The following is an 18,398-nucleotide window of genomic DNA, read 5'->3' as shown; positions in this document are numbered from 1 at the left end:
CTTTTAAGGTCTTTGTACCCATGCTTTGTAGCTTTTGGACTTGTTGTTAAATGTCATGCATTTTCTTTAAGTATATCACTCTTGTGCCCTTGTTGGATTTTTATCCTTGATGCATTTACCTCGTGTTTATGCATTGGTTGAGTATTAGACATGCAAATGATACTTTGCAATTGAGTTTATTAACTTGCATGTCCAGATGTTCATTCCATGTGTGAATGAGCATTGTGGTCACTTTTTATAGTGATTGTTCATTTTTGGTCAAGCCATGGCTTATTACTTATTTCCATTTTGCTTGATCACATTGTGCTTGCTCCATATGCATTACAAGTTTTCTGCATACAATGATCATATTGTGTTGTTGTGTTTCAGGAGATACTTGTTCTTATAGTTCAAGAGCTTCATAGATTCTAGAGTTAGGTGTGAGTGAATTTTGTTTAACTGTTCCCAACTCACGCGTTAAGTCTAGAGTTTGTTGTAGGGTTTTGTCATGGAATAGCCAAAGGGGGAGATTGTAAGGTTGAATTTAATTAACCATCTTATTGGCTTTATTCCATGCCAATTTGCTCGTAATTCAACACTTAGAAACCTTGTATTTAGATGGGAATCATGTAAAGGTAGTGTGTGAGAGAGTATGAAGAAATGCTCAAGAATGTGCAGTGAAGCAGGGACTCACGACTGGATCTCGCGGGTGGCTTGCGACTGAGAAACCACCAGATGATGCATATAAGTAAAGCATGCAGAGAAGCTAAACCGTCATGCCAGCTGTTGCACTACAGGACAAAAAGTCTAGACTGGCCATTCAGTTAGCTCGCGGTTTGAACTCACAACTCAGTCAGGTCGTGAGGCCAAGTTGCCAACCAGCTCTGTTTTGGAAAAACTGACTCTTCGCATTCCTTTCTCACCCTAGTATAAATACCCTTTATACCCACGATCTTTTCATAGAGACTCTTTAAATTCCTCTACTCTCACCCTCTCCCTTGTTACATCCTTGAAAGGTTTTTACCCAAATCCTTTTCTCACCATATCCACATATGTGAGAAGGCTTTTTGGTGCTTTAGGAAGCAGTTAGGAAGGGACCAATGGTTATTGATTGATGCTATGGGCTATAGCGGAATCTGGTAAGCTAGAAAAGAAAAAGGTTCGGTGTAACCTCATTGGAGCAAGAAACTTGGAGAGCTAGGTACATTTGGTAGATTAGGCTTGAAAGTTCTATTGATGTTCATGTATCCCAACTACATTTTCTAGTAGATTATTGACCGCTTGGAGGGCGGCAGAGAGGTTTTACGCGAAAGGCTTTGGTTTCCTCTTCGATAACATATCGCTGTGTTATCCTTGTATTTACATCTCTCTTCCCTTAATTTTTGCCATTTAATTTCTACTGTGGATAGGATTTTAATTGGTTTAGATTGTTTATCGATTCTGTTATTTCTGCACATTTATTGTTTGATAATAAGCTTGAATTGGTAATTTGTAATTAGGGGTCTAAATGTTCATAGTGTTTTACACGCTATTTCAACATTCAAATGGTATCAGAGCAGGTGTAATCTTTGTGGTTTAAACACCTTAGTGCGATCCTTGACCCAGTATTGAGATGGACAGGTCTTAATCTTTAAATGCACCACCATATTTTGATGGTAGCAACTATGCCTTTTGGAAAGTCAAGATGAGGGCATTTTTCTGTTCAATGGATAAAACCATCTGGGATGTGATCGATATTGACTAGGCCAGAGGCTACCAAATCCACGTGGGATAAGGCAACCCTTGCGGCATCTAATGCAAATAGCAAAGCACTTAACGCTATTTTTTGTGGTGTGTCTCCAAATGAGTTCTATAGGATATCTCACGTTTCTATTGCCAAGGAGGCATTAATAAAATATTCAGCGTATTATTTAGAAAAAATTCTTGCATCTCTCTTTATTTCTTTCTTATGAATGTCTGTGCAAATTATCTTATGTTTCTCTATATATGTTCCGGTATATAGGATATGTTCTAATTCCCAAGTGGGTACATCATCTCTTTGCCATAATAAGGATGTGGACCATTTGAATGAGACAATAGATTTGGATCATGATATTGAAGGGTTGGAAGAAATTTTGAGTTTGCTTGGAGATATTTTGGAATCTTTGAGTAGAGAGAGTGAAGGGTCCAAGCCTTATATAGAAGAGACAAAGGTGATAAACCTGGCTGAGGAGGGTGAATAGGAAAAACCTGTTAAGATTGGGGTAAAATTCCTAAGGACATGAAAGACGTCCTTGTAGCTCTGCTGAAGGAATTCAAGGAAATCTTTACTTGGTCTTATCAAGATATGCTTGGATTAGATACAGAGATTATTGTTCACAGGATTCCGGTTAAGTTCGAATGCCCTCTAGTGGGGCAACCCCTTTGAAGGATGAAATCTGAGATTATTCTAAAGATTAAAGAAGAAGTAGAAAAGCAATTGAGTGTCGGTTTTCTTACCACCATAGCCTACTCTAATTAGGTTGCAAATATTTTCCCCATGCCAAAGAAAGATGGGAAAGTGTGCATGTGTGTTGATTATAAAAACTTGAATCGAGCTAGCTTGAAGGATAGTTTTCCCTTGCCACATATTGATACTCTGATTGAAAACACCATGACCAACACATTTTTCTCCTTTATGGATGGGTTCTCAGTCTTCTTTGTGGAAAAAATTGCTTTATTTAAGCAGACACATGATGGATGCATACTGTTTAGTCATTGAAACAAAATGACATTCAGTAATATACCCAATTTAGGTACAGAAAATATGAAGAAGCGTACAGGTAAACAAACTTGTTAATAGTCTCAAACGAAGCTTTTATAAACTGCCAAATGATTTCAATATAAAAACCTCTGGCACAGAGGAAGATGCATGCATGTTACTGCAAAATGATTTTGACTCAAAAACAGTAAAACGTGGGCGGCAGGATTCGAACCTGCGCGGGCAAAGCCCACATGATTTCTAGTCATGCCCGATAACCACTCCGGCACGCCCACTTGTTCGTTGATGTTAACCTCTCATTTTCATATTTAACAGTAAAACATTACTGAGCTTATGCTTTCACCCTTTGGTTTTGGACTTGGGAGTTATGGCGCACAATGATAGCCATACCAATTACAAACACACAGAAAACTATGAAAATATAAAGATCTATAATTCATTGCTCTTACAAAAATGTGGATGGCAATTTATGGTAAAAGTTGTCTTATAAGAAGACAAACCAAAAGATAAAAAGAAAATTCTAAAAGGACTATAAGTGCCGTTTCTTACAAAACGGTCATCTACAGATTTTACCGCCTATAAAAAAATGTCTTACAAAAACTTATATAATTTTTTGACTATATACAATTCATGTTCTAACACTTTCAAAGTTACAAAATACTAGTACTTATCGATTTAAAGAGTTAGTCCAACACACTCAAGGGGAGGTATTGCACCCTTAGACCTCTCCCAAAACTCATATATTGTAGGATTTTTAGAGAAAAAAAAAATTTATATTTCCTTACACACCCCTCCCCCCCCCCCCCCCCCCCCCCCCCCCAAAGAAATAATATTTCTTGATTTTTGTTTAGGTAAATTAATACTCATGTTTCTCATGTCATGGCACTTTTTAAGTTTAAATCAAATTGATCTAAAACTCAAAGCAATTGGTTCTATAATTTAAATTTAAATTTAGGAAAACAAAAACACTGCAGTTGTTTTATTTCACAACACTAAATCCTTGATGCCTCTATCCCTCCATTAATCCTTTCCTCTTCTTCTCTTGACTCTTTCACATTTTCAAGACTAAGCTTTTGCTAGAAATCCAAATTTTAAAAAATTTGAAGATTGAAAAAGAAAATTTAATTCTACACAATTTTTTTAAAGCATACAACTTTTTATGTATATTGCTATACTTTACACAATTTTACATTGATTTATTTTGAGTAATCAAATTACATTTTAAACTTTGTGTTTAGATTGATCTCTTGAGTTGATTGTTATGAGCTATAAATTTATTAGTTTTGTTAAATTAAGTAATCAATATTGTAGATTTATTTTGTATAAATGTTGATTAATTTTTTTCAAAATAATTTTTGCTTACAATCTTGTCTTTTTAATCTTGCCCCTTCCAACTAAAGTATTCGTTTTGTCATCGCTAGTGTATGTGGAATGAAAGAACTATACACCTAAAAAATAATCATGTTCATGTGCTAAAAAAGTTCTGACTACCCATGTTATTTCAAAGAAAGATCAAGATTCAATCAGGCTCAGCCCCATCCCATAGCCTTGGCAAGGTGTATAATCATCTTTTAAAAAAAAAATCGATTCTAGTGATTTTGAATCTATAAATTGTCACCTGACAAAAGATGTGGATATCCCCCTTTCTCCCGAAGCCTTCCCAAACCATTTTCTAGTTTCCCTCCGAAGCTTTACTTTAATGATCATTAAGTCGCAACTTGCTAGCCAAATGCCTCTTATTGTGGAGAAATTCTGACCAACTCTTCTTTCCAAATACCAATGTTACGAGTTTATGAGTCCCATCCCTTGCGGAGGATTAGAGAAATGTAGGATTATTGGTATTAGATTTTTATAATGCTTGGGTATAAGAACATGAGAAACCCATGGATCAACAGAATCAACACCTCATAATGCTAAGATTCCCAATTCAAATCTCCCCTCTCCTCTCCTTTTGGGACCCAAAAATAATGGAAGTAGAAAGATAAATGGCAAGAAAGATATGGAACTGCGGAAGGTATGGGTCATAAAACTTCTAAGATTTGCATAAATATTGATCGTGTTTAAGATTCTGACAAATCCTATCAAATTCTAAAATTTGAACCAAAACCCTTCCATCAAATTCCTACCCATGTGTCAAAAACTAAGGAGTCACATTCAGTTGATCAAATCAATAGCATGAAAGAGACAGGTAAGGGAGGAAAAAGAAAAACGAAAAAACAAAAAGGAATACTCATTGATTCCTTAAACTACTACAGCCAAAAAGCAAACAAATCACATTGGGCAGGTTTTAACATTAATCAAAGCATCAATTATCCAAACTCCTAGCAGATACATTTTTAAGAGTATTTTCTCCAATTTCATAGAGATCAAATCTTAATATAGGTCACTAGTAGCACAACAACTTCATCAGTCAAAGCCTCTAAAGGAGCGTCCACTATGATCCAAGAAGCCCATCATACCGAAAATATCCACTCTATAACACTTCAGATCAAGAGCTTCTCAATGGCATCCTACATTTCACAAACAAAATCTCAGAATCCACAACCCAATTTTAACAAAGAAAGGACACAAGACACAAATTAAACACGACAGCATATGAGAAGGCAATTAGAACAACGACTACCTTGAGTTGCTCTATTTGGGGTTTCAATTGGCTTCCCTCATTTGATGTCACAGAACAGGCAATGACAGGTCTTGTGACTCCACAAGCTCGGCCAAGTGCTTCCTTCGAAGGGACAAATACGTAGGGTACATTCTACCAAATTCAAATAGAATTGTAACATGGATCAGGACACATTTCAGGGAATCAAAGAAAATAAAATCCAATTATATTGTAGCTATAAAATCCTAAAACTCAATTCTTATTGTCTAGTATTTAGCTTGGGGAAACAAAACAGAGTATCTTGAGGTCAAGTTCCATGTCCTCGACATGAAAGAACTGCAGGGATAGGTAGTGGCACCTCTTTCAAATCTCAAAGCTAAGACCCAGCTCAAATTAAACAAGACAGGTATCCAAAGTTAACTTCTTCATTAGTCATATGACCAGGATGAAAGGTTTGCCGTTAATCTAGACTGCTTATAGTTTGCATATGCTAATGTGCCAGACAAGTGATGAATTATTCTATTTTGTAAACAGATTCCAATAGCAATCTTTCTAGAATCAACGCAAATGTCTAATTGTATTGCATGTTCATAACCAATACATGTTAGAAGTCACAAAAAGTTTATGTGTACAGGTAAGCAAATGACCTTTAGGAAAAACCAACCAATCAGTATTCTCTTCTAGAGGTACAGCTTATGACAATGATGAGTCAATATTTAATTAAGTATACAGTTTTGTTATTTATAAACAAATGAAAGCATTTAAAATCAAGTTAGATGCCCACATTAGTGAAAAACATATGCCACCAGTGTAAACCTGGCAACACAAACATTTAAGAGTCACAAATCTAATAGCCCATCAGGAAGCTTCTCTAGATCCATTTTCCAAGCATGATAAATCCAACATTAACAAAACAGGGAAAAGTTTTTCTCCAAACTGAGTTGAAAGAATCTCCAACCCATTATGTGATGCTTTATAGGACCATTCATGTGTAATAAACACATGATTCATTAAATCATTTAAACAGGTAAAATGACTATTAAGCAGGTAAGGAGACTAAAAGTACATGTGGGAAGTTTCTTGAGTTGCCACGTAATGGATTGGAGGAACTTCCCTCCAAACCGGTTTAGAGAAAAATATTGTCCAACAAAAAACTTGACTTCAGAGAAGGCAGTTTTTTTCCAACCGCGTGATATCTTCAAATTGAACATATTACATTCATATATAAGGAATTACAAATAGCTCACTCAGCTTATAAACATTTACCATCATAAATCCAAAAATATACTCCTTCCAAATCTTGTTCCAAAGTCTACATTGTTCATCTTGTTACAATACTAGTCTAACTAATGGAAAAAGTTTTTGATTAATGGGTATTTATTTTCGTAATTTGACAGTTGGGGAGAGGGGAGATTTGAACTCTAGACATCTCCATTGGAAACACCAGGAAGCTGCATGCCTTTTGGCCAGTTTAATTAATGAAATATTATCCACTGACTGCCTCAGTTTATAAGAGCCTGCGAAGACTAAAATATTTTAAATAAGGTAAACCAAAGTACAGCATGTTAAGCGTCCATAAAAGGTAGATTTCTAGGGGCCAAGCTTTAATAGGTTCAAGATTCATTGGGAGACAGGTTCTTTTGTTTAAATAAGAAACAAAAAGCAAGAAATATAGCCAAATAAAAGAAAAGAGAACAATTGCCCCATGCTTTAAGGTCCTGTTTGGATGGAGGGGGAGGGAAGGGGAGTGGAGGGGAGTAGAGTACCCTTATTCAAACCACTAATTATATTTAAAAAAAAAGAAAACCCAAATGAATGTTTCTCACACTTACTCTCTACACCACCTCACTCCAAAAGCTTCACAACTTCTTTCCTCCACATCCATCCATACAAATCAAAATCATAAACCCAAAGACACTTATCAATTAAGCTGTCTGTTCAAAGACACTACAACATTTCAAATTGCATCTCATCAACTGCAAGTGTCCAAATAAAATCAACCAACAGGACAACAATGACTAATATGCTAAGTAACACATACCATCCACAAGTATATAAATAATTAAATAAATAAACTTAAAAGTATATGAAAAGAAATTATTTGCTGCTACAAAATCATATACCCAACCCAAGTACAAAGCTAATTCCAACTAAAATTCATGCCATATAATCATATTTTAAACACTTAAAAAAATCAAGTGCATTTCCCACACAATAATCAAGGAAAAGAAAACTACCTTATCTTCAGCAAGCAGTGGGAGATGGAGAAGAATCTCAAGTGGCTCAGTGTCCGCAGCCATCACTACAATCTCAGAAATACCCCTGTTCAATGTCTTCGTAGCTGAAACGCCCATTAGAAATCAAAACCCATATCAGTAAAAAAGAAAACAAATATGACCCAACAACCAAAACAACATTAAAAATCAAAACCAAGTTCTCAAATTTACTTTTTTGCTCAAACAAAATGAAACTCAAGAAAACCCAATTTCAAAAATTTCACAAAAAGGCATTTAAAAAAAAAAAAAGGAAGAGACCTTCATTAGCACCCTTTTTGAGTTGTTTGTAGTTGGCGGCTTGTTGAACAATGTCCATTATTGAGATTGTGAGCTGCGCATCGGCCAAAGGGTAGGCTTTTGGATTCACTGCCTCTCCAGTCTGCAAAAAAAAAAAAAAAAACACAACAAAAATAACAACCATATTGAACAAAGAAGATTGTCTATTTACTTAGTTAATATCAGAGAGAGCGAGAGAGAGAGAGAGAGAGAGAGAGAAAGAAAGTACCATTTTCTTTTTTTGGGGGTGTTGAAGAGTGGTGGGAGAAAATGGGGGCTAGGGTTTTTGCTGAGATCGAAATTAGGGTTTAAGGTAAGAACAGTACTAAGCTGCCTACAATCCAAGAAGTATCGTATAGAGATCAAATTAATGTATTTATAGAAACAAAAAGTGGATCGGACTGGGTTTAATATTTGACAAGGGTTTTAATTTTTTTTTTTTTTTTTTGGGCTGAAAATTAGGGTGAGGTTCGTGGAATTTTGGCTGAGCATGGCCCATCTGGCCTGATTAGACTTCCATTTGTAAAAATAATAAAATTGTACTTTCTTGCGGTTGATATTATCACAATTTTATTCATAAATTTTTATATTTTCTTAATGTGGATTAAATTTTTAGGGTTTCGCCTAAAGTACTTTTAATCCAAATCATAGAGAATCAAAATGTAACAATTAAAAAAAAATTTGAAACTAAATTTTGATCCAGTCAAATCCAAATGAAGGTAATTTGTTTGTCAACAAAATGTAAGATTTATTAATTTAGACGAAACCTTAAAATTTTCATTTTATTCCAAATTTTATGGGTTCAAAGATAATATTTAAAAGTTTGTGAACTAAATTATGATCTAGCCAAACCATAAGGAGGTAAATTGTATTTTATCCTAAAAATGATTGACCCAAATTTTCATCAAAGATAATAATAATAATTATAAAAAAAAAAAAAAAAATGTCAAGGCTCCATTGGTAAAGTTTTTTATCATTGAAATCTAAGAAAAAATATATTTAAAAAGGGAAAAGGAAATAGAGTTTAATTTCCCCAACTTAAATATTATATATAATAACATAAATTTTAGGTTAATGTCAAAATTTCAACCACAAATATGGATAGGATAGTTTGCTTTATCCTAGTAATTAATATATAGGATGGGATATGTATGCATTTCATAATATTTCAAGATTTAAAAAAAAAAACACACACACACACGCAGGCACACACTCTCACAAAAATTAGAAATTAGGCATAAAAGAATGAAAGAATCTAAATAGATGTATTTATGGGTATATTACGATTTGAAAATAGCTTAATAGCTCAAAAAAAAAATAATCAACATTATTATCAGGACTAGTTTGTAACCCTATGCAAATGTGTGGGTACATTTAAAAATAAATCTATCAATTTCTATAAACAAATATTAAAGCTCTTAATACACTTTTTTGGTAGTGCTTCAACGCACCCTTTTATCATTCAATCATATTGTAGGGGTATTGGGCCCTGGAATTTGTTACCTATTCACATTTTGGGCTTGTGGCCTAAGCCGAGGATGAAAGGTTGTCCGAGGTGGAGAAATCTTGGTCAGAAGGGACTGTATTAGTAAATAAAGAGGTTAGTTTTGGTCGTAAGGGCTCAAGAGGGTAGGTTGAGGATAAATGCATCATCGATTAGCCAAAGCTGAGGTCCGAAGAGATGGTATGTCACTCAGGGTAATGTTCTAGGAAGTTCTATTGGTACGGATAAGGATTGCAAAGAGGGAGGAGTCCTAAAATATCTAGGAAGAAAGCTGCTAACACCTCATTAAATGCACTGCAGCTAACTCTTTAGTCACATTAATATGGAAGTGATACTTGAACAATGATTTTCGGCCTTACAGATACTACATAAAGACTTAGGGGAGGTGTTGATAAGACAAGTATTAACACCAACCATCTGGCATGCACGTGGAGGAAAAAGATGAAAAGAGACAAGAGTATAAAAGAAGAAAGAGCCAATAGGAGAAAGGCAGGGAGAAACTAAGAGAAAAGACTGTAGCATAAAAAACTGACTTTGTAATCAAACTTGAAAGAAATATATAAGAACAGATCTCCTCGGACTTTGCCAATGATGATTTTCTTCAATGTAAACCTATCTATTTACATTTTATTGTCATCTAAATCTACTTTAGTGTTTGTCTGATTCATTAAAGTCCAGTTTTCTAACTCATTCTCTACAAATTCATTGTTTTTAGCCTAAGTTTATCCACCTGTTGGGCTAGGGACTCAAATATGGTCCCTACACATATTATAAGAGAATCCATTACTATTTATCAATCTTAATTATCTTTGATTCATCAATAACTTTAAGCCCTCGTTTGGGAGGAGGAAATGGGATGAAATGTAAAAAATAATTTTAGAATATTCTTATATTTCCTTGTTTAAGAGTCTAAGTGGGAAGGAATAGAGATCTGGGGTTTAATTTTCGCCTACACCAAAAAACTAATCGATGTCTTGGTCTGATGATAAAGAATTGTCATCAAGAGCAGACACCATAAATTGAAACTCTCTAAAAAAAAAAAAAAGTAGGAGAAAATGGAATGGGTATAAAGAAACACGCATTCCTCTCTATTCCCTTAAAATCTCAAATTTTCATTCCCCCTAGAATTGGAAGAAATGGGAAGGAATGGAATTAGATTTAATGAATTTTGTACTAAAACTTTTAAAATACCCCTATATACTCAACCCTTTATTTTAAAATAACAGTTTAATAGTAATATTGTAATAAAATGATTTCATTCCATTCCCTTTATGTCACTCCCAAACAAGGTTACTTACATTCCATTCATTTCTATTCATTTATTTTAAAACATCTAATCAAGGTTACTTAATTACATTCCATTCATTTCTCTTACTTAAATACATTCCATTTCTTTCCATTTTCTTATGATCATTTTATTCCATCCATTTATGAACTTCCAAACGAAGCCTTAAGTTTCTAACTTATGAAGACAACATTTGGTTTACCAAGCACTCAAAATGCTAGAAGCCAATAAGAGAAAATGATATTTAGGTTTTTTATGTGTGGCTAAATTTGGTGTATATTAGAAATACCAATCATAAATAAGAAGTCAATTTCAAACTAAATTAACCTAATAAATACATTGTTTTAGTTTAAATCTAAAGTAATAGTTTTAAAAGGCATTTATCAAAATATCTAGAAAGCAAATGGCATTGTCTAAAACAGCTAGGGCACATTTAATACACCGTAATGATTATTACATGAGAATAAGAATTAGTATTACAAGGAATACATTAAGTTGGAATGTAATAAGTATTACTATTCATTAGCTTGGTAACCATTTAGGAATAGAATTTTGAATATGAGTCTACAATTTAGTAGAGTATAAAAAGAATGTGTAATTAAATCATTTTAAAGTTAAATTTTCTAAAATGCACTTATTTTAGGGTGTTCAAAATAGAGCTAATAGTTAACAATTAGGAAAATTTAATTTCTTTCATTTTGAAGATGTGGCAATTAATTGCTTTTTAGGAATTTTTTTTAAAAGTTATTACATAAGATGAAGGAATAGACATTCAGTACTTTTAATAAAAAATAGTTATTCCTCATTTTAAAGAATAACTATTCATAAAAAAATAATTATTTATTGTAATAAAAACATAACCAAACAACCGAATAGTTATATCATAGAAATATCTATTACATTACAGTGTCTATTACAGTTTACCAAACATGCCCTTAGTGACACAGTAATTGATCAAAACTTTTAATTAGTAATTTCTTGTGACTTACTTTTTTTTTTTTTTTTTTATCTTATAAAAATAACTTGTTATGCACCTAAAACAAATATTCCACAAAAACCCACTATTTCCAATAGTTAATTTACAGTAACATCTAACCGCATAAGAACCAGCAGAAACTTTGATCATTGTGGGAAAAATTATAAATTTAAAAACCTGAAAATGTTGTCATTGCAACTTGATGTGTGCCAAGCCGAATTGCAATAGAACAAGGATAAGGAATTCACCAAAGAGAAATGCAAGATTTGTGTGAATATATTCAACAAACATACCTCTAAAATGGCATTGTATTGCTCCAATTTTTCTATCATTGGAGTAGAATCAACACCAAATATGTGGCCTGCATGATCCTGAATCACATATAAATGATCAAGGAATATTAGCTTTCCCCTACAGCATGCAACCATATACGCCAAGAGGAGGTAATAATTTGTGACTCATGAAGCTCTAAACAACTTGATGTAACTCTTTAGGAAAAGAAAATAGCAAACATTACATCATTTGTGTCAACACAATAAAACAAAAAGGTTAAACAAGGGCAGGCCTAGGCATAGATGATACTGATTGACTTTGTTCTAGCTCTTTAAATGAAAGCAAGCTGATTAAATAATTAGTAATTACCAAGTACCAACAAGGTAATTCTTAACTTCAACCCTCAAAGAGACTTGCAACAATTATATACGAACAAGACAACTCTTGGTCACCCAACATCCCTCTCTTAAAAGCATAGTTGGTCTCATTAAACTCTTTAAGCGCCTCAGTTTATTTTAAAAATCATGCAGCACATTGAATTTGAAAGTAATTTTTTCTTTTAAGCCATGCATCTCTAAAGATATGAGAAACACGATAAGACTTTAATTGCATTTTCTTGGAAACGCTGGCTTTGACATGACATCCATAGTGCAGTCAACTTCTGATAATTACAAGAGGCTAGAGTAGTGATAAATATATATAAAATTCAGCTTGGAGAATAACTATCAGTGTCTAGAGTGCATGTCTAGTGGTAAAGAGAGATAATCCTAGAGCACTCCCTCATATCCTTGTTCTCATCGTAGAGTCACCACATCCTAATATTTGGCAACCAGAATATTGCCTGACTAACACAAATTGGATATGGTCAAATTAAATAATTTATAACCAATTCTTGCCTAACAAATAAAGTCAATCATACCACACCAAGAAAATGCGCTATAAGAACATCCCAATCTTCTTCATACAAGGTTGGAAGTAGGTGGTCAATGCATCCATTGTCTACCTGTAATGATCAACTAACAACATCTTACTCAATCAAATATTATAGGGAAGAAGTACTTGAAAGTTAAACATACATGTAAACATGACATACCGTATGGAGATCTTTAACATTAAAAGATGGGTACGGAAAAGATTTTTTGAAATGATCAGGGAACAACTGTGTCCATGTATCATCCCCCATCATCACTACTCGCTTTCCATTTTGAACCAACTGCAAGCAGCCCCTTATATTAAATTTATATCACAATAAAAGGAGCAAAATAATTTAACACTAGGAAAACCACATTGGCACATAAATGTGAGCAAAAGAAACCAAAAACCCACCTGATGAATAAAGTTATCTTCAACAATTGCCGGAGCGCCAAAGCTATTCCCAACATCAATAAAAGTGGGCAGTCCACCAGTTGTCAGGCCCTGAAAATATTACAAGAGGAACAAGACATTATTAGAGGTAAAGCTCATGCTTCATATGTAAATTTTGTTCGAGTCCTTCACGGCCAGTAATACAACTAAAAGTATTGAATGCTTTAAGCAAACCAACACATCCAAAATTAATTGAAGTTCAACCAAAACCAAAACACTAGAACCAACAAAGTCAACAAAAGGGTCTCCAAAGGAGCTGCTTTACATGACACCTTTTCATCACCACAAAAGAATTTATCATAATATTTTCAACTACATTACTATCTGAATACTAGTAAGCTCGAATCTTCTTCTCTCTCTTTTTTCATTGGTAAGTCATACACGCACTCGGAGAGTCTTGAACCCCACTCGTTATTGATGCAAAGAAGAAGTGGCTCTAAAAGCTCATTGGACACATTGAATCCCAGTTCTTAGCATCACCATAATAATAGTAATAAATAAATAAACTGCAGGCCAAAATTCACACACACGTTTACACACAAATACATATAGAAGAATTAAAGTACTAGTGATTGTGAAGTAAGGAAAAGAAGCAGACTTTCAAACGCTGCAAACTAGTGGTAGGTGGATCCGCAATAGCTTTGAAAATCCTAGCCGATGATCCTCGCTCCGAAGCCAGTCTTTTTATCACTTTCAATTTGTCCATCCATGGCTTCGACTCTGTCAAACATTCACTCACACTCAATCTCAATCTCAATCAATCTTCTTCTTCCACTTAATCCTTTAAATCCTAATCCGAAACAGTAAAAACGATCACTAACCTTCGAAAAAGGTACTCGGAGCAACGAAGTCAAACCTAAAATTCAAAGCAATATATATATATAATTATTTGAAAAAAGAGAAGAAGAAGAAGAAGAAGAAAGAGAGAAAATAGGGATAGGAAATGCCTGAGTGCGTCGAGGACAATGATGACGAGGCGATCGATGGCGGGTTTGGTCCAACAACGCGAAGAATTTGAAGAAGAAGAAGAAGAAGAAGAAGAAGAAGAGAAGCAAGGTGATTGGGAAGCATCGGAGCAATGGCTGTAAAAGGGAAGCTCAGTGCGGGTGAGGAGGAAGCCTCTGGTGAAAATGAGAATGGAGACGATATGAAGAAGCAGTATCAGCCATGGCACCCATTTCTCGCTCCCACTCCGCCACCGCCACCATCGTTCCATTTTGCTTTTCTTGTTTGACTCCAAACTCGTCTTAACTAACTAACTTGGAGTTGGATTCAAATTTCGCCATCTAAAAAAGGAAGAGGGCATAGCAAAAGCATTTCCAAAAAAATTATAATAATTTGTAAATTACTATCTTAAAGTTTTGGTATTTCTTAACTTGCCCTTTTTAAGTTTAAAATTTTTGATTTGGTCCCCATCCACACCTATTGTTTTAATTGGGAGTCCTTCTACCGATGCCCATGTTGATGTGTTTGTTAAGTCACACTTATATATATATATATATATATATTATATTTAGTCTAATCTAGTGTATATGTGCATAAAGTTCCTTCCTAGAGACTTAGACCCTACCCCTTATTCTTCACACCCCACACCCTACAAGTATTTATATTTATAAAATGATCACGACCGCACTAAGGGTAAGTTGTGGTAAGTCACACATTTGAGATCAAATAGATGTAATTTAGTTCAGATGCAATTAAAACGAGACGGTTTTTTTTTTTTTTTTTTTGATAAAAATGTCCATAATAACACTCACAAGACAAGCTACTACACTACACCCACACCATTTGATTTCTTACATAACCCAATTTATAACCATGCATCTAACCCTTCATTTTTTTTTAATGGAAATCTAACACTTCATTTCAAAGTTCATGTAGGAATAAAATAGGTAAATCATAAAGAAATGGAAAATAATGGAATAAAATATATTTAAATAATGGAAAAAAAAGAATATAATTAAGTAATCCTGTTTTGATGCTTTAAAATAAAATAATGAAAAAATGTTCTATTTAGCTCAATTAATAAAGTCTCTTATCCTTAAATAAGAGATCTTGATTCGATGATAAAGAGTAATCATTATGAGCAAATATCATAGATTGAAATTCTATCAAAAATAAAATAATGAAAATTAATGAAATATAATAAGTAACCTTGTTTGGTTCAACATATAAGGAACGAAATATAATCATTTTATAATAATATTATTATTACACTACGTATTTTAAAATAAATGACATAGTGTATAAGGGCATTTTAATAAAAATTTCATTAAACTTAATTTAATTTCCTCTTATTACTTTCAACTAGTATGCAACTCTTTATCTTTATTAAAAAAAAAAAAAACTAGTATGCAATTCGTGCTTATGCATATGAATAATGAATTGTAGTGGTGCTATTGATGTTAGTTTGAGCTATTATACCTATAGGACATTAATTTGACCAAAACATTTAGAGGTACTAAAATGATTTTTCATTGCAATTTTAATGATATTGATTGTGTCAAATTTCTCATTATACTATTGTTATGTATATAATTTTAAAAATTACTATTGACATTACATATACAATATTAATTTACTATCACTGTCCACGAATTTCAATTTGAAATCTAATTTAATTTTTTCTCAATTTTGTCTATTAATATATATATATATATATATAGAGAGAGAGAGAGAGAGAGAGAGAGAGAGAGAGAGAGAGAGAGAGAGAGAGAGAGATNGGAAGCTTCTCTAGATCCATTTTCCAAGCATGATAAATCCAACATTAACAAAACAGGGAAAAGTTTTTCTCCAAACTGAGTTGAAAGAATCTCCAACCCATTATGTGATGCTTTATAGGACCATTCATGTGTAATAAACACATGATTCATTAAATCATTTAAACAGGTAAAATGACTATTAAGCAGGTAAGGAGACTAAAAGTACATGTGGGAAGTTTCTTGAGTTGCCACGTAATGGATTGGAGGAACTTCCCTCCAAACCGGTTTAGAGAAAAATATTGTCCAACAAAAAACTTGACTTCAGAGAAGGCAGTTTTTTTCCAACCGCGTGATATCTTCAAATTGAACATATTACATTCATATATAAGGAATTACAAATAGCTCACTCAGCTTATAAACATTTACCATCATAAATCCAAAAATATACTCCTTCCAAATCTTGTTCCAAAGTCTACATTGTTCATCTTGTTACAATACTAGTCTAACTAATGGAAAAAGTTTTTGATTAATGGGTATTTATTTTCGTAATTTGACAGTTGGGGAGAGGGGAGATTTGAACTCTAGACATCTCCATTGGAAACACCAGGAAGCTGCATGCCTTTTGGCCAGTTTAATTAATGAAATATTATCCACTGACTGCCTCAGTTTATAAGAGCCTGCGAAGACTAAAATATTTTAAATAAGGTAAACCAAAGTACAGCATGTTAAGCGTCCATAAAAGGTAGATTTCTAGGGGCCAAGCTTTAATAGGTTCAAGATTCATTGGGAGACAGGTTCTTTTGTTTAAATAAGAAACAAAAAGCAAGAAATATAGCCAAATAAAAGAAAAGAGAACAATTGCCCCATGCTTTAAGGTCCTGTTTGGATGGAGGGGGAGGGAAGGGGAGTGGAGGGGAGTAGAGTACCCTTATTCAAACCACTAATTATATTTAAAAAAAAAGAAAACCCAAATGAATGTTTCTCACACTTACTCTCTACACCACCTCACTCCAAAAGCTTCACAACTTCTTTCCTCCACATCCATCCATACAAATCAAAATCATAAACCCAAAGACACTTATCAATTAAGCTGTCTGTTCAAAGACACTACAACATTTCAAATTGCATCTCATCAACTGCAAGTGTCCAAATAAAATCAACCAACAGGACAACAATGACTAATATGCTAAGTAACACATACCATCCACAAGTATATAAATAATTAAATAAATAAACTTAAAAGTATATGAAAAGAAATTATTTGCTGCTACAAAATCATATACCCAACCCAAGTACAAAGCTAATTCCAACTAAAATTCATGCCATATAATCATATTTTAAACACTTAAAAAAATCAAGTGCATTTCCCACACAATAATCAAGGAAAAGAAAACTACCTTATCTTCAGCAAGCAGTGGGAGATGGAGAAGAATCTCAAGTGGCTCAGTGTCCGCAGCCATCACTACAATCTCAGAAATACCCCTGTTCAATGTCTTCGTAGCTGAAACGCCCATTAGAAATCAAAACCCATATCAGTAAAAAAGAAAACAAATATGACCCAACAACCAAAACAACATTAAAAATCAAAACCAAGTTCTCAAATTTACTTTTTTGCTCAAACAAAATGAAACTCAAGAAAACCCAATTTCAAAAATTTCACAAAAAGGCATTTAAAAAAAAAAAAAGGAAGAGACCTTCATTAGCACCCTTTTTGAGTTGTTTGTAGTTGGCGGCTTGTTGAACAATGTCCATTATTGAGATTGTGAGCTGCGCATCGGCCAAAGGGTAGGCTTTTGGATTCACTGCCTCTCCAGTCTGCAAAAAAAAAAAAAAAAACACAACAAAAATAACAACCATATTGAACAAAGAAGATTGTCTATTTACTTAGTTAATATCAGAGAGAGCGAGAGAGAGAGAGAGAGAGAGAGAGAAAGAAAGTACCATTTTCTTTTTTTGGGGGTGTTGAAGAGTGGTGGGAGAAAATGGGGGCTAGGGTTTTTGCTGAGATCGAAATTAGGGTTTAAGGTAAGAACAGTACTAAGCTGCCTACAATCCAAGAAGTATCGTATAGAGATCAAATTAATGTATTTATAGAAACAAAAAGTGGATCGGACTGGGTTTAATATTTGACAAGGGTTTTAATTTTTTTTTTTTTTTTTTGGGCTGAAAATTAGGGTGAGGTTCGTGGAATTTTGGCTGAGCATGGCCCATCTGGCCTGATTAGACTTCCATTTGTAAAAATAATAAAATTGTACTTTCTTGCGGTTGATATTATCACAATTTTATTCATAAATTTTTATATTTTCTTAATGTGGATTAAATTTTTAGGGTTTCGCCTAAAGTACTTTTAATCCAAATCATAGAGAATCAAAATGTAACAATTAAAAAAAAATTTGAAACTAAATTTTGATCCAGTCAAA

General features: G+C 33.6%; 3 protein-coding genes and 1 non-coding gene across 5 annotated transcripts; all 4 read right to left on the bottom strand.

Moving 5' to 3' along the window:
* Nucleotides 1-2,912: 2,912 nt before the first annotated feature.
* Nucleotides 2,913-2,994, bottom strand: TRNAS-AGA (transfer RNA serine (anticodon AGA)). Its single transcript has one exon. It is a non-coding gene; the product is annotated as a tRNA-Ser (tRNA).
* A 1,936-nt stretch (nt 2,995-4,930) lies between these two features.
* Nucleotides 4,931-8,244, bottom strand: LOC112008991 (uncharacterized). Its single transcript, XM_024041349.2, has 5 exons — nt 8,103-8,244; nt 7,856-7,976; nt 7,559-7,662; nt 5,343-5,474; nt 4,931-5,229 (listed from the first exon to the last, which is right to left on the bottom strand). The coding sequence occupies exons 1-5, from the start codon at nt 8,103-8,105 to the stop codon at nt 5,203-5,205; spliced, it is 387 nt and encodes a 128-aa protein (XP_023897117.1). The 5' UTR covers nt 8,106-8,244; the 3' UTR covers nt 4,931-5,202.
* A 3,438-nt stretch (nt 8,245-11,682) lies between these two features.
* Nucleotides 11,683-14,568, bottom strand: LOC112008988 (uncharacterized). The gene is made up of 7 exons (XM_065768042.1): nt 14,224-14,568; nt 14,098-14,132; nt 13,875-13,996; nt 13,238-13,327; nt 13,005-13,124; nt 12,831-12,914; nt 11,683-12,009 (listed from the first exon to the last, which is right to left on the bottom strand). Exons 1-7 carry the CDS (start codon nt 14,490-14,492, stop codon nt 11,800-11,802), a joined length of 930 nt encoding a protein of 309 aa, XP_065624114.1. The 5' UTR covers nt 14,493-14,568; the 3' UTR covers nt 11,683-11,799.
* A 1,841-nt stretch (nt 14,569-16,409) lies between these two features.
* Nucleotides 16,410-18,064, bottom strand: LOC136065202 (uncharacterized). 2 transcript variants are annotated; one of them, XM_065768040.1, is made up of 4 exons: nt 17,920-18,064; nt 17,673-17,793; nt 17,376-17,479; nt 16,410-16,664 (listed from the first exon to the last, which is right to left on the bottom strand). In XM_065768040.1, exons 1-4 carry the CDS (start codon nt 17,920-17,922, stop codon nt 16,641-16,643), a joined length of 252 nt encoding a protein of 83 aa, XP_065624112.1. In that variant the 5' UTR covers nt 17,923-18,064; the 3' UTR covers nt 16,410-16,640. The 2 variants fall into 2 exon arrangements, with proteins under 2 accessions (XP_065624112.1, XP_065624113.1); XM_065768041.1 differs by having other exon boundaries at nt 16,410-16,655.
* Between the last annotated feature and the right edge of the window lie 334 nt (nt 18,065-18,398).

The sequence above is a fragment of the Quercus suber genome, unplaced genomic scaffold (genome assembly GCF_002906115.3).
Source record: "Quercus suber isolate HL8 unplaced genomic scaffold, Cork oak 2.0 scaffold_880, whole genome shotgun sequence".
Taxonomy (NCBI): Eukaryota; Viridiplantae; Streptophyta; class Magnoliopsida; order Fagales; family Fagaceae; genus Quercus; species Quercus suber.
Note: the sequence above shows the minus strand (reverse complement) of the source record. Positions and strands in the feature narration are given on the sequence as shown.

Bases quoted from the DNA above. Each gene is read 5' to 3' on its own strand.
- LOC112008991 (XM_024041349.2), bottom strand. The intron at 7,663-7,855 runs GTCTCTTCCTTT...TGGGCGTTTCAG, and splicing joins CAAAAAGGGTGCTAATGAAG to CTACGAAGACATTGAACAGG. The intron at 5,475-7,558 runs GTAGTTTTCTTT...TGAATTTGGTAG, and splicing joins CACTGCTTGCTGAAGATAAG to AATGTACCCTACGTATTTGT.
- LOC112008988 (XM_065768042.1), bottom strand. From the start codon at position 14,492: ATGGAACGATGGTGGCGGTGGCGGAGTGGGAGCGAGAAATGGGTGCCA. The intron at 13,125-13,237 runs GTGGGTTTTTGG...GGCTGCTTGCAG, and splicing joins AAGATAACTTTATTCATCAG to TTGGTTCAAAATGGAAAGCG. The intron at 12,915-13,004 runs GTATGTCATGTT...TGATCATTACAG, and splicing joins ATGTTAAAGATCTCCATACG to GTAGACAATGGATGCATTGA.
- LOC136065202 (XM_065768040.1), bottom strand. The intron at 17,480-17,672 runs GTCTCTTCCTTT...TGGGCGTTTCAG, and splicing joins CAAAAAGGGTGCTAATGAAG to CTACGAAGACATTGAACAGG. The intron at 16,665-17,375 runs GTAGTTTTCTTT...AAAATATTTTAG, and splicing joins CACTGCTTGCTGAAGATAAG to TCTTCGCAGGCTCTTATAAA.